General features: G+C 41.7%; 1 protein-coding gene across 5 annotated transcripts in view; it reads right to left on the bottom strand.

Moving 5' to 3' along the window:
* Window positions 1-16,220, bottom strand: part of MED25 (mediator complex subunit 25) — a 474,735-nt gene that overhangs the window by 370,223 nt on the left and 88,292 nt on the right. For all 5 annotated transcript variants that reach the window (XM_077457089.1, XM_077457091.1, XM_077457094.1 and 2 more), the window contains 2 exons: window positions 2,845-2,965; window positions 2,567-2,726 (listed from right to left, as the gene is read on the bottom strand). In XM_077457089.1, coding sequence (XP_077313215.1) covers window positions 2,567-2,726; window positions 2,845-2,965 — 281 coding nt within the window. The remainder of the gene's footprint in view (window positions 1-2,566; window positions 2,727-2,844; window positions 2,966-16,220) is intronic.

Genomic DNA, 16,220 nt, shown 5'->3' with positions numbered 1-16,220 from the left:
TCCTCTCCTGTACATACTGCCCACTGTCATACCCTCCACAAGCCTCTCCTGTACATAGTGCCCACTGTCATACCCTCCACACTCCTCTCCTGTACATACTGCCCACTGTCATACCTCTCACAAGCCTCTCCTGTACGTAGTGCCCACTGTTATACCCTTCACATTCCTCTCCCTCACCTGCACCTACTTTTATACCATCCATACTCCTCCCCTATGCCTCTTACCCACAAAACAGTTCTTTAAATTATATTGAATATCCTCAATGTTACCAGATCTAGAATGGGCACACTTTTGTTAGTTCAACTAAAGGGAATTTTCTCAGTCCTCATATTTGTTCTGTTCATTATTAGTACTCATTTAATTTTGTGATTACTATTGTGATATATAGAGGAACATAGGGGATGTCAGCTACTCTAAATATACCACTGGTGAAAAAAGCATCATTGAAAATATTTTTGAAATGTTGGCAACTACGCACCTGGGCACTGCCCAAGGGCCACTGGGTCAGTAAGGTGCCCCCCATGAGAGGCTTCTGGGATCCTGTGATATTAAAGCGGTAGTAAACTACGCTAACATTACTATTTTGTTTTTAGAGGCCCTGAGGTAGGTTATGCCATAACGTACAAGTATTCACAGAACATTAGGGTAAGCTTACCAAGTCAGACTGAGCCCTCCAGCGCTGCACTGCGATCAATCCGGCGAGTCCCGGGCACTTCCATCTTCACCCGGTCTTCTTTTCGGGTTCTGTGCTTTCGCACACTCTCCTTGCCTGGGCTGTGTTGATGTCACTCCCACGCATGCTCATTTGCATCCTCTCTCTCATCCTTCCTCACTTATACCTCAACCCCGCTTTCATCCTACCTCCCCCGTACCCCTCACTCATCCCCTCTCTCCTTCATCCTCCCTTTCTATTTAATTTGTTAGAACAAAAAATTTTTGCATTTTTATTTATTTAATAAAAAGCTCCAAAATCCTTAGAACCAGGCCCATGATGTTCTTAATCCGGCCCTGGTAGATGTAATTACTTTCACATAGGGAAAACTAAACATGTTTAGGAAAAGGATAAAAACTCATTCAACTGATTCTTTCAAATTTGCAGCACTAACAAAAAGTACACCCTTATCAATGAGGTGGGGGGTTTGATAAGAAAAAAAAAAATGTACATTTAGAGACAAGCTGGCTCTATACTCTCACGGCTACAGTTAAACCAGGGCTTAATGAGCAAGATAGATATACCCCTTTCTTAGATTAGCTGATTTTTGTGATATAATGGAGTCCTTTTGAATTCTCCCTGTTACTGTTTCTTACTGCTGCATAGTCTCCTTAAATTTGGATTATTTTGTATAATGTATATGATTTCATTACTGTCAATGTGTAGCTTGTGATTGGTTTGTTTCTCTGTTGCCTGGGGTGTCATTTAGAGAAAGCAGAGGCCCGAGCTCTGCTGCCCTTGTGGTGTCAGCTGGTTGCGTATTCCAAACACAGGGTTTCCATTTGCACCCGATCCCTGGGGTTCCCTCAATTAGCGCCTCTGCTTTCCCCCTTGCGCATGTGCCTGGGGGTGGCCCCCAATGCTGTCCAAAGCTGGAGAGCTTGATCCCACAGGAACTGGAAGAGATGTCAGGGAGGAAAATAACTTTACAGAATGCAACTGCATGGGAGAATACCCATCTGTAGGGAAGAAAGTAGGGGGAATGGGGAGAGGCAGTTGTTGCCTTCCCCACGCCTCACGCTGTTTTGCATCCTCCCTATTGCAGTTACCTGGGAGATTTATGGATATTTAAGGCTGGACATTGGAGAGTTTTATGCATATGTTGATGACCACATATCACACGGGACAAGCGGAGATACATTTTGAGGTACTTTATTGTATGATAATTGTATAGTGGGGGTTAGCCTTTTCCTTTAGATTTGTGACATGCTTAAAAAGAGGGGGTTGTTTCCCACTTCTATTTTTTGTTTTGTTGTGTTTTTTTTTTTACATAGCCTTTGTCTATTCTGTAATGGGTTCCTTATGATCATATCGTTTCTCCTTGGTAATTTTCACCTTAATGTGTGTACTGTGCAAGTCTAATGAACAGTATACCCAGTTTTGGAAGAGATTTGGTAGAGATTTGAGTTTGTTGTATTATTAATGTTATTTGTTTTTTGAGCAATAGGAAATTTGGAATATTTACAACTGTTCACTTCATGTCCTGGTGTCTCCCGCCTGTTTGGCATCTCCCCCTGGCACCTATCCCAAGGGTTCCTTACAGCAGGATGATTTGCCCTCCTTTTGGTCACATCACTCTTTGGTGCAGTCGTATCTGTCCCTAAAGTCCTGGGGGAGTGTGTTGGGGGAACCCTAGATGACCTGTTGTATCAGTGCTGGTTTTTAGGTTTATAATTCTTGTGAAAAGAGGAATTTTTTTTATGATTTTATGTAACAAATAATTGTGTATTTTAACTGGTTTGTATTGTGTCAGTTCATTTGGGAGCACATTTAAAGTCCTTTTTTCTATCTACATATTTGGAAAACACCTAACACACCCTAGATGTGACACAAAGAACCAGCTATCTCACTAACCTGGAAGGACCATTCCTCGAACTAGTATCATGTGACGAGGATCCTGGCTATAATCCTTTGGCTGGGGCTCCATAATACTACCCACTGGCATAGCTTTCTCAAATAGAGTCCTCAGAGCTGGCAGCTTTCGAGGAGAAATTATAGAGAAGTGTATTCCTCTCTGCAAAAAAACAAAAAACAAACAAGGAACATTCATGGATACTACAGAAGTTATAAAAACAAGATGACATCAAACATGAGGCTTCTCAATCAAGCCAAACCAATAACATTTTGTTTACCTCCCCAATCTTCTGGACAAGGTTTTCCGTAGTGTAACCAGAATAGGTTGTGCTCTCTACAGCAGGAAGGAGATATGGTGGAGAGTTGCAAATTAATATACACACTTTGTGCGTTTGCCCACTGCAAGACACAAATGTAGAAAAAATAAATTACCTTTATGAATGCACTTTGTTTTGCACTTTGAAGTGCCCAGTTTAGTTTTAGCCCAAATGCAATATTCCACATTCCTAAAAATGGCTGTTCACTAATGATGGGTGCTGTAAAGACCACAGGCTGGAAACCGTAGACAATCAGAGTGAAGAAATATCATCAGCATAGCAAAGGTTTCACCACATATTAAAAGGGGTTGTAAACCCTCGTGTTTTTTCACCTTAAGGCATCCAATGCATTTGTAATGCTTTACGTCGATCTATTAAGTTCTTGTGGTAAAACCAAGGAAGCTTAGACTTCTGAAGTGTATCAATGCTTTACTAAACAGGGAAAAATCTGCACATACAAACTGTAGGATGCACAATACAACACAACTTATAGATTACAAAATATACCTACAAATATAAGCATGTACAATATGTACACATTAAACTAAACAGTTACTCAACTTAGGGGTCAAGATGTCCTTCATGGTTCCTTTCTCAGAGTCCAACTCACAAAAGCGTCCAGCTTCTGGCAGCCATGTCTCCTCTTTGTCCTCCCAAAACATCTCTCCCCCTGTCCCAAACACGTTTTTCCAAACATTCCCCAACCCCTTGATCCCATAAACGTAGTAGCCAACTCACTAGGGGCTCCCCGGTCCTTTGTATTGTTTTGCCAGCCTCATGGAGTTCAGTTTGTGTAAACTCCTGTACTTCTTCAAATTCAACATCTCTGGGGTTGCGATAATGCACCTCCCCAACTGCCATATCCTCGCTATCATGTTGCCATTTCCTATGCTTAGTAATGAGAGGTCTGGCATACTTTTTCTTTCACACTCATGCATTAAGGTGAAAAACCTTGAGGGTTTACAACCCCTTTAATGCATAGAATGCATTAAGATAAAAAAAAAAAAACCTTCTGCCTTTACAACTCCTTTAAGTAGCTTAAAGTGTTACTAAACTGAAATTTTTCGATCCTTCTCTTCTGGGGTCCATGGTGGCGATCTAGGCTCTGTCCTCTTCTGCGGGACAATCATAGTCAGCCGCTGGCTATGGGGAGAAGAAGTCCGCCAACAAGTCCGAGCTGTGTGTCTACGGACGGAGCCGCGCTCCATAGACTTACACAGCTGTACTTAGGCCCATATGATTGACAGGAGCAAAAGCCAATGGCTGCTGCTGCTTGAATACCGTGTAAAGAGGATAGGGAGAAAAGATGCAGCCGTGCATAGCACTGATCTCTTCTCCCCATTCTTCACCTTCACACAGGAAGGGGGGGGGGGGGGGCGGGGGTGCACAGGGACACTGAAAATTTTTGCATTAAGGTAAAAAACCTTTTTCGGTTTAGTAACACTTTATTGAAGGGGTAAAGTTAAGGGTCAAAGATAAACACGATTTAAAACGGGTTTAGGATACTGAACGTTCCATGTCAAAAGCATCTAGTGTGAAGTTCTTCATGTCAGTACCAATGTACTGCATAATTCCTTTGCTATGAGTTCTGTTTCCTATCTCCTGTCACATTCCCTGGAAGAGGTCTAAACACCTTAATTCCAACTGTCTGAAATATGAGATGACATAAAAGATGTAGACATACATGCTTTTAAAGACAGTAAAACGGTCTTGACTTTAATTTTTTTTAATCATGACACCTGTTAAAAGGGAAGAAAAATGATCAGCACCTCCATCCCTAGAGAAGGTAATGCCCAATGTAATGATTCACTCTCAGACATACCCAGGGGCCATTTGGCCACTTGGGCACTCCCCGAGGGCCCCGGGCCACTAGGGCGCCCCATCAGGGTTGCCAGCCTCAGTAAAACCAGGGTGCTTTTTTTACATCTGTCTCTGAAATGTCCCTTATGGACATACTTTTGGTCTAAAAATCCTCAGATTATAGCTGCCCCACCTCTCCAGTACCTTCTCAGCCAATAGAAACATGTTTGTGTATACATGTATGTGTATACTGTGTGATTGTATACTGTGTGTGATTGTATACTGTGTGGCCCCATAATCTCTGATTGCCTGGTGGCCCCATAATCTCCGATTGGCCAGGGGCCCCATGAGTTGTCAGTTCCCCCCTGGACATACCCGAAAGTATATAGGCATTTGTTAAAGCTCCACCCCAGGATAACTTAGAAAATAAAAGCTCATTCTTTAATGTTTCTTGAATGTGCAAGAAACAGCAACTGCAGGATACGGTTCAGCAGAGAATAGCTGCTATGCAGCCCCTCTCTGCCCGTGTCCCACCCACTGTGCTATTGCCTACAACAAAATGATACACAGTGGGTGAGGTAGTATTAAAAGTGGAAGTCCAGTCAAAAATGAAAATTTGTCTATTAAAATATATGTAAAATATCTTTATTTTTAACATTCATTTTCTGTATATAGCTTTGTGTCGCTTAGAAAGCCAGACATGCCTGTTTCCAGGCAAGTCTGTCATAATGTTCTAGTATGTGGTGCATAGTAGTACATTATGACTTAGGCCTGCAAAGTGGACTGTCTGTTTTCATTTTGAACAAATGAGTTTACGACCGACCCAATTAAAAATATTAAAAATTGCGAACACTGCTCTGCTCCAGAACTCCTGAAGCCTTTTGATATAGGACAAGGTGCCAAAAGAAAAAACAATCCCGTCAAGTAATCTACTTTTCCAAATCTAGTTTTAGCGGGGAAAATAATGCTGACAAAGATGGAGCTGCAGATTTTAACACATTCCTCCTGTAACCAGGCATCTACATTGTGTAATCTATTATCCAATATTTGGGATGAAGAAATGTGCCATTAAAAAAAAAAAAAAAAAAAAAAAAAATCACAGCTTTTGATGCTTCTCATTAATTGCAGTTGAATTTATTTAGTCAAATTTGCCACTGAAAGCATGTGAAAAAACAACTGAAAGTTTATTAGATTTATTTTGAGCATTCCTTGCACATACTTTACAGTTGTACATACCCTGGCATAAGTTTACATACCCTGGCAGAATTTATAATCTCTTAGCCATTTTTCAGAGCATATGAATAACAAAAAAAAATTCTTTCACCCATGGTAAGTGTTTGGCTGAAGTCATTTATTATCAATCAACCGTGTTTACTCTTTTTAAAGCATAATGAAAACAGAAACTACCCAAATGACCCTGATCAAAAGTTTACATACCCCAGTTCTTAATACTGTGTATTGACTCCTTTAAACATCAATGACAGCTTGAAGTCTTTTGTGGTATTTGTGGATGAGGTGCTTTATTTTCTCAGATGGTAAAGCTGCCCATTCCTCTTGGCAAAAAGCCTCCAGTTCCTGTAAATACTTGGGCTGTCTTGCATGAACTGCACGTCTGAGATCTCCCTAGAGTGGCTCAATGATTTGGCGGGTCAGGAGACCGAGATGGCCACTCCAGAACCTTCACTTTATTCTGCTGTAGCCAATGACAGGTCGACTTGGCCTTGTGTTTTGGATCATTGTCATGTTGGAATGTCCAAGTACGTGCCATGCGTAGCTTCCTGGCTGATGAATGCAAATGTTCCTCCAGTATTTTTTGATAAACACACTGCTTTATTCTTTGACTAAATTCCCTGTGCCTTTGTAGCGCACACATCCTGAAAACATGATCCACCTCCATGTTTCACAGTAGGAATGATATATACCTTTCATCAAAGGCCTTCTTGACTCCTCTCCAAATGAAGCGTTTATGGTTGTGGTCAAAAAGCTCAATTTTGGTCTCATCACTCCAAATGACTGTGCCAAACTGTTTGAGGCTTGTCCCTCTACTGTTTGGCGTATTGTAAGTGGGATACTTTGTGGCATTTGAGTAGTAATGGCTTTCTTCTGGCGACTCAACCATGCACCCCATCTTTCTTCAAGTGCCTCTTTATTGTGCATCTAGAAACAGCCACACCACATGTTTTCAGAGTCCTGTATTTCACCTGAAGTTATTGTGGGTTTATCTTTGCATCTACCAGACCGTGGTTTGGTTTCAACAGAACCCCTCATTTTCCACTTCTTGATTAGAGTCTGAACACTGCTGACTGACCTTCTCAATTGCTTGGATATCTTGGATATCACTTTCCTGTTTTATACAGTTCAAATACCTTTTCCCATAGATCCTTTGACAATTCTTTTGCTTTCCCCATGACTCAGAATCCAGAAAACATCAGTGCAGCACTGGATGAAAGATGCAAGGGTCTGTTAGGAGTCCAGAAACTCATTGACCTTTTATACACACACATTATGACCTTGTAATAGGAATATGACATGACAGAACCTGTCAGGGGGGGTGAGGGGGGAAGTCCCATTTCGCCGCTCATAAGAACGATCAAGCGGTGAAACCGCCCCATGATCGTTCTTATGGTGTAGGGAATTGTCAGCTGAAAATGACAATATATGAATGAAGCCTGCAGCCTCAGGCATCATTCAGATATACCTCTGCAAAGTCGAGGCCGTCACATGATTGATAATAAATGGCTTCAGCCAAACACTAACCATGAGTGAAAGAAAAATTTGTGTGTTAATATTCACTGAAAAATGGCCAAGAAATCAAATTCTGCAAGGGTATGTAAACTTATCAGCACAACTGTATGTGGCCATAGCTGAATTGCAATTTCTGATAAGGATTACCTCAAACAGGCAGACACAATCGTTATTGAAAAGATAGTTTCTCACAAAAGTGAGTACACTTCTCACATTTTTGTAAATATATGTAATCTCTTTTCATGTGACAATACTGAAGAAATTACACTTTGCTACAATGTAAAGTAGTGAGTGTACAGCATGTATAACAGTATAAATTTGCTGTCCCTCAAAATAATAATGTTCGAGACCTTGCGCTCCTCCACCTTCCAGTGGTCATCTTGGAGGTGTGTTTGGGGCAGTTATGTTGGAATAGTGCCCTGAGGCCCAATCTCCGAAGAGAGGTGATTATGCTCTGCTTCAGTATATCGCAGTACATGTTCGCATTCATGGTTCCCTCAATGAACTGTAGCTGGCAGCACTCATGCAGACCTAGACCATGACACTCCCACCATGCTTGACTGTAGGCAAGACACACTTGTCTTTGTACTCCTCACCTGGATGCCACCACCTGTACCAAAAAAAAAGTTTATCTTGGTCTCATCAGACCACAGGACATGGTTCCAGTAATCCATATCCTTAGTCTACTTGTCTTTAGCAAACTGTTTGCGGGCTTTCTTGTGTCTTTAGAAGAAGAGGTTTCCTTCTGGGATGACAGCCATGCAGACCAATTTAATGCAGTGCGCGGCATATGGTCTGAGCACTGACAGGCTGACCCCCCTCCCCTTCAACCTCTGCAATGCTGGCAGCACTCATACGTCTATTTCCCAAAGAAAACCTCTGCATATGACGCTGAGAATGTGCACTCAACTTCTTTCAAGGCCAGGCCTGTTCTGAGTGTTACCTGTCCTGTTAAACCGCTGTATGGTCCTGACCACCACACTACAGCTCAGTTTTAGGGTCTTGGCAATCTTATTATAGCCTAGGCCATCATTATGTAGAGCAACAATTCTGTTTTCCAGCTCCTCAAAGTTCTTTGCCATGGAGGTGCCATGTTGAACATTCAGTGACCAGTATGATTGAGCAAGAGCTACAACACCAAATTTTAACACACTTGCTCTCCCCATTCAAACCTGAAACCTTGTAACACTAACGAGTCACGTGACAACGGGAGGGAAAATGGCTAATTGGGCCCAATTTGGACATTTTCACTTAGGGGTGTACTCACTTTTGTTGCCAGCTTTTTGGACACATTGGCTGTGTGTTGAGTTATTTTTAGGGAACGGCAAATTTACACTGTTATCCAAGCTGTACATTCACTACTTTACACTACTGTAGAAAAGTAATCTCTTCAGTGTTATCGCATGAAAAGATAATAAAATATTTAGAAAAATGTGAGGGGTGTACTCACTTTTGTGAGATACTGTACATTTTCCAGCTTGTTGGAAAATCTCCATAATGGCGGCTACACATACAATACAATCATTCAATTGATTTTTCAGTACAACAGATCAGATTGAATCAAATATTTAAAAAAAATTAAAAGGCATTTTCCTCTGTTTTTTTTTTAATCAATTTAGAGAGCTGTTGATTGATTTAGACCCCTCTTCATTGATCAGATGTGGCTGAATTTTGTCACTCATTTTGGATGCTCGATTAAACATCTGTGTATGTGTGCTAGATGATCATTTACTGTACATTTATGACTGCTTGTAACTTCAATCAACATTTTCTGGCAATTGCAAGGTACAAATCAATACCATATGCATTGCATCATTTTATATTCTACTTTTGAAAAACTTCTTTGTGATAGCTTGTACATAGATAATTGATCAAGAATTGCAGTATTTAGCCACTTTTAGCTCACCACCACCAAGAAGGCAATTTTGCAGGAGATATCACCAAAGGGGGAGCAAAGCCAAAAGCCTCCAGAAAAAAAATAAGGCCAGAACCTGTCCTTGAAGAGTACATAATGCCAAATTCTGTTTAAGTAGGAAGGTTGTACGAAGGCCAAAATGCAAGACATCGAGTAATCTTTAGGGTTAGAAAGCCAGGTAAAACAAGATTTCCAGGTACAGTAGTATATTTTTTGTAGAGTGGAGTAGGGTGGGAATGACCAAGTCAGTGATACCCGTCTTTAAAGGCCTCGGCAGCCATGTTATTGAACCAAGACATTTAAAAGCAGAATGGAACACAAAACCTTGAGAGAGCAGATCTGGCCCGTTTAAAAAAGGGATCGTCTCCCTGAAGTTTGAGCATGCCTGTGTACCAACTGTTTTGGTGACTTCAGTAAGTGGTTGTTGAACCTGTAGGCTACGATGTTCACTCCTGGAGTCCGCCATTTCTGGCACAGGAGAGTGAAGATGTCAGGATGAAGGGACTATTCCCCCTGGTCCAAGAGGTGACAGCTGAGAAAATCTTACTGCCATATGTCCACTTCTGGAATGTAAAAACCAAAGATTGCTGGACAGTGGTTCTTTGCGCCGCACAGGATCAGACTTAATTCCTTTAAGGCTGCCGACTCCTGGTACCCCCTGCCCCCATAATTGAAACAGGCCACTGTTGTAGCATTGTCCGATTGCATCCTGATTGGGTGCTTCTGAAGAAGGGCAGTCCAGTGAGTCAGAGCTAGTTTTATTACTCTGCACTTCAGGATGTTGATGGAGAGCTTTAATTCCTTTGGGGACTAGGTTCTTTGAACCATTAGACTCTGTTAAACACTTTCATAGCCTGTGTTCCAACTTTCCAGTTTCCAAAGTTGGGTTGGAAATCCACTAAGGGAGTTAATTTCTTGACTGGAGAGAAGCACTGGAAAATCGAGAGCGGGAGTGTGTTTGTTCAGTTCAGGCAAAAAGAACGTGGAGTTGAAAATGTCTTGAGTGAAACGGAGTAAAAAGGAATAGCCTTGAAAGAAGCAATCACAAGGCAAGACCCTCCACAGAGAACTATTACAAACAGATCTTTTTGATCTTATGTTTCAGCATGGGATTTTAAAGAAGCAAGCTTGTTTGCATGAAGGAAAACATCTGTCTGGGTCATGTTTATAATGAGGCCAAAATATTCTAGGAACTGTGTTTCTTAACCTTTTTATTTAGTTGTAGCATCATTTAAAATTCTGCACAATCTTGTGGCACCCCATTTCTAAAATGTAAAAAACTAAAACAAATAGTTTTACATAACGCAGCAGCATCCATATACTGTTCGTAGGACATCCAACATTAACAAAGTGGTGAGGTCATATCAGTACTAAACCAAGTTCAGGGGTTATCCCCTCATCTCCCAGCTCATATACATCCCTACTCACCAAAGGCTTACAGCACCTCAAACTACATCACTTATCTCATTGGAAACTCATGAAGCATCATTTTCCGATTACAAAACAAAAAAAAAAAAATCTGTATTACCTTGCTCCCAAGGCATACTTCCTCATCCCCCTTAACCACCCAGTCACAGAGCTTGACCCCTCACTCCTCTGCTTACAGCTAGGGAGGAGCTCAGGCGTGTTCGCATGGTCCACGTGCAGAGCCCGCCAGGAAGTCGGCGCAGCTTTGCGCTAATCACAGGCAGTGAGACGGGGGGGCGCTCCTTTTCCTTACTCCCCTTTCACACAAGGGTGTCGGCACCGTCGGCGGTAAAGAGCCGCTATTTTTAGTGGAGCTTTACCAATGTTTTTGTGAGGGTTTTCGGCCGCTAGCGGGGCGGTTAGAACCCAGGCTAGTGGCCGAAAAAGGGTTAAAACCACACGCAAAGCGCCACTACAGTGGCTCTTTGCCGGTGGTTCGGCAGTGGTGCCCATACAGTTCAATGGGCAGGAGCAGTTTAGGAACGGTGTATACACTGTTCCTTCACCGCTGCAAAGATTCTGCTTGTAGGACTTATTTAGCGTCCTGTCAACGCACCCTGCTCGAGCGTGAAAGCATGAGAGTCAGGAGAGGCTCTTTAAAGGCGCTATTTTTAGCACTGTGGCGCCTGTAAAGCGCCTCAGTGTGAAAGGGTCAGCTCTCAGCTGTCCTCACTGAGCTCTTTAGAGTAACTTCAGCTCCCTGCACCCTTTTTTTCTGGAAGCTCAGACAAGCTATATACATTCTGGACTTTGAATGACTACATAGTTAGAGAAATTTTAGTAGGGAAAATGGACTTTGACAGCACATATAGAAAAGTATAACAAATTTTAATAGTTCACATAAATTACAGATGTATACAGAGCATATTTAAAAAACTCACAATTATATACATAGAGAAGGACCCATTGGTTGGCCCAAGGGGAATACCAATTGTATACTTCCTGTGGGGCTATACTATTTTTATCAGGAAAAGCCCACATTGAGATATGGCATAAGCTCTTGGGTGTTCAAACGTTGTTGAATTAAAATTGCTCTACGTGTTTCGTGACTGTAAATGTCGCTTCTTCAGGAGATCCTGCATTTCTGGTTAGAAGAACAAACTTCAATTAGAATAAGATATAGACAGTAAGATGTAAAATTATTGGGGTGCATACACATATGCATAATCATATACATAAAATATGAACGCACCACAAATGGTGCTAGAGAGGATTTCAACACTCACCCACACCAGTATGATGCAGCAGCTGAACAACCACCTCTCCAATAGGGGAAGAAGGGCCAGCACAAAGTGGAATATAGGGGTGCATCAGGTAAAAATAGATATGAGATATAAAGGTAAATGCTAAACTGACTTTAATAGTAATAGGCGTATATTGGAGTAAACGTTGCCATACTTGTATATCTAATACCTTGTTGTGAATTCATGAAGAAATACATTTAATATTCACTGGCAGAGATGAGAGATTTCAGTAGGCCTCAAAAAGTGGATGAACTAGAATTTTGATATTATTGAACGGTTACCCTTTTGGAGACCTTTTACATGATCTCACACTTTTTGATTTTCCAAATGTTCAGGGGATTATCTAACTTTTACAAACCCTTTGTTGAAACAAGAGACTGGAACAATGATAACTCTTGTCACCAAATGAAAAGATATGTACTTATTTTGTTGGTTAGATTGAGAAGACCAAACTTGCATAGGGAATGATCACATGGAAATAACCCTTAACTAGAAAACCTCATTGTGCTCAAGTGAAGACTGTTTGGACAATATACAACCACAAAGACAAAAATTCAATAGCTGACACCTTGTCCAACAAAACCTATTGTGTGAATTTCTAGGGACTAGTGGACACAGCTAAGCTACCTAAACATTTATTGGACTGCTCTAAGTCGATCTCAAAACATGGTGTTGGAGGGATATGCAAGTAAGACGTATTTTAAAAGTACTCATACGGTGAATATATGTAATTCAAATTATATGTGATATTTGTAGGTCATAAAAGAGTTATTATAATTTAGTATCTAATGATCTAAAGAACATTGTCATAAAGAAAATATATATGAAAGTGTGATCATAAGTATAAGTGTTTTAGCAATGAATTAGTATTATGAAAAACATAATCGTGACTATAACTGTATAAGAATTTAACCTATGTTTAGATAAACAAATATTGATTGGATACCCGAATTATACATGTATCCATATAGATAAAAATTTTATGTGATGTTGATTGATATATATATAACCGGTGTCCTTTCTAAATAGACTAGATCTAATAGATATACATTGATATACATATAAATAGCTATTTTATATAATGGGGATTATTCAAAATTATGTTAAGCGTATTTTCTATTATATCGGTTACTATCATTCCTGAACACTAGAGATATATTCTTTAGAACAATGCATATTATAAAAATAAAAAAAATATTAACTTCAGCCCGATCGAATTGTCAGCCTAAGGACCAGAGATCTTTTTACACTTTCGCACTGCATTGCTTTAACTGGTAATTGCGCGGTCATGCAATGTTGTACCCAAACAAAATTTGCGTCCTTTTCTTCCCACAAATAGAGCTTTCTTTTGATGGTATTTGATTGCCTCTGCGATATTTATTTTTTACGATATAAAAGGAAAAAGACAGAAAATTAAAAAATAAAAAATAAATAAAAGATATTTTCTACTTTTTGTTATAAGAAAAATCGAATGAACTAAATTTTAGTCACACATTTAGGCCAAAATGTATTCAGCCACATGTCTTTTGTAAAAAAAAAATGTCAATAAGCGTATATTTATTGGTTTGCGCAAAAGTTATAGCGTTTACAAACTAGAGTACATTTTCTGGAATTTACACAGCTTTTAATATAGGACTCATTTCTTGAGGTGCTAAAATGGCAGAGCAGTACAACCCCCCCCCCCACCCAAATGACCCCATTTTGGAAAGTAGACACCCCAAGGAAATTGCTGAGGGGCATGTTGAGCCCATTGAATATTTTGTTTGTCCCAAGTGATTGAATAATGACACAAAAAAAAAAAAAGTTTACAAAAAGTTGTCACTAAATGATATATTGCTCACACATGCCATAGTTATATGTGGAATTGCACCCCAAAATATATTTTGCTGCTTCTCCTGAGTACGGGGATATCACATATGTGGGACTTTTTGGGAGTCTAGCCGCGTACGGGACCACGAAAACCAATCACTGCCTTCGGGATTTCTAAGGGTGCAAATTTTTGATTTCACCCCACTACCTATCACAGTTTCGAAGGCCATAAAATGCCAAAATAGCACAAAACCCCCCCTAAATGACCCCATTTTGGAAAGTAGACACCCCAAGCTATTTACTGAGAGGCATGTTGAGTCCATTAAATATTTTATATTTTGCAAGTTGCAGGAATATTACAATTTTATTTATTTTTTTGCACAAAGTTGTCACTAAATGATATATTGCTCACACATGCTATGCGCATAAGTGAAATTACACCCCAAAATAAATTCTGCTGCTTGTCCCGAGTACGGGGATACCACATGTGGGGGACTTTTTGGGAGCCTAGCCACGTACGGGACCCCGAAAACCAAGCACTGCCTTCCGGATTTAAATATAAAACGCTACCAAAAAAACTGTTAGCGATCGCAGGGATCAGGCCTGACTCTGCGAACGCTGCAGTTATGTGTTTAGTGTTTTGTAAGTGACAGTGATCGATCGATACTGCACTTGGGTGGGCTGGGCGGAGGGGCAAAACGCAGGTGCTAGCAGGTATCTGGGCTGATCCCGCTAACAATGCGTTTTTTTGGAACCCTAAACTGCTGGGGACGCTAGTATAGATCTGATCAGATATTGATCTGTTCAGATTCTATACCACTACAGGAGGTTTATGCTTTGCGCGTGGGTGTTAGCGATACTGGCACTAACCTAGCGCTGCCTGGGGCGATGCAGACCCTGACCCTAAAACCTAATTGATATCACCCGCCGGGTGATCAGGGGGTTAAACCTTTATTGGGTAATAAATGGTGGGTGCCCTGATGCTATAAAAAGCAAACTAACTAACCAGAGTCACCCGTAACACTTATTTGGTGATCACTGGTGAAAGGGTTAACTAGGGGCAATCAGCCTGGACCTTACAGACCATATGATGACCAAGAGGTCCATTGGGGGGTGGAGCGAACGCAGGGAGCGTGCCCGACGCCCAGGCCAAGGCTGAGACGTACGGAGGACACATCAGCAGCGCACCCTGTGATGGAAAGCCCGCTCGAGTGTAAGCCGACAAACAGTGCATCCTGACCTGCTGTCTGGCGGAGGGGGCGGGAGGTGTGAGAGCGATCGGAACAGCCAGGCGGGCGGAGGAAGGCACAGCAGAGGGGTGCAGGATTCATGAGCCAGCCGCCCGGAGAATAATGTGAGCGCCGTGGCTGGACTGCAGTACCCACCTTCTGGGACCGGGGTGTTGGAGGGAGCACCGCTGACTGGATGGAGGAACGGTGGAGCTGAGAAAGGATTCAGACGCCCGGGGCTGCAAAGGACAAGACGCCGGAGCAGAGGTACCTGAAGGGGGAGGGGTGAGTGGCTGGGAAAATCAACCAAACAAATCGTCTTAAAACTGCCATAATAAATGTATGTCTAACACAGAGACTATGCTGCGGGAACTCAGACTGATAATAGTGGACTGCTGAATTAAGTAAGCAAGTAAGAAGGACAAAGGCTACTACCCACCCCCCCAGGTTACTGGAAGGGCAGCTTTAGCACTTGTATTCCCCTTAAGCCTATGTGTCTCAGGCACAACAAATAGAAAGCAGCAAATCCAAGAAGAGCGGTCAGTTTGGTCAATACTTAGCCCTCCTCTGACACGTGCCGACTTCTGTGGATGTACCTAGGAGGTTCCAATAGCCCGCTCCGACTCGTCACAGCCCCAAAAGTAAGGGTACAGCAGATGTTTAAAAGGAGAAGGAAAGAGTGACTGTTGTAGCTTTAAGGAAGCATTCCCCCGGGACCACCAAAGTGGAGGAATCTGGGCTCCCGCTTTCTCCTTGGCCTCCCCTGGACTAGAGGAACACAGGGTCCCTCTCCCACACATTCTCTGATTTTTTTATTTTTTTGTGTTTCTCTTCCCTTTTATGCTTCAAGAAGAGCTGTGTCTTTCTCAAGGAGAAACAGAAATAAAGCGGAGACCTGTGTTGGAGTCTCGCCCACACTATAGAAGGACTCTATACCGCCAATTTAGCCGAAGGCAGAGGCGTAAGGGGCAGGGGCAAAAAACATTCTCCAGCCTAAGGAGGAGGGAAATGTAAAGGGGTCAGAAGAGTGCATGGCTAGAAAAAGAAGAGCTTCTGAAGGCCCCGCTGCCCCTACATATCCCAGAACTAACTAATCACTTCCGCCCCTCCCCTTTTTTTTTTTTTGTC

This window comes from Lithobates pipiens, unplaced genomic scaffold (assembly GCF_037356315.1).
Source record: "Lithobates pipiens isolate NorthernLeopardFrog02 unplaced genomic scaffold, aLitPip1_a1.2 Scaffold_27, whole genome shotgun sequence".
NCBI lineage: Eukaryota > Metazoa > Chordata > Amphibia > Anura > Ranidae > Lithobates > Lithobates pipiens.
Note: the sequence above shows the minus strand (reverse complement) of the source record. Positions and strands in the feature narration are given on the sequence as shown.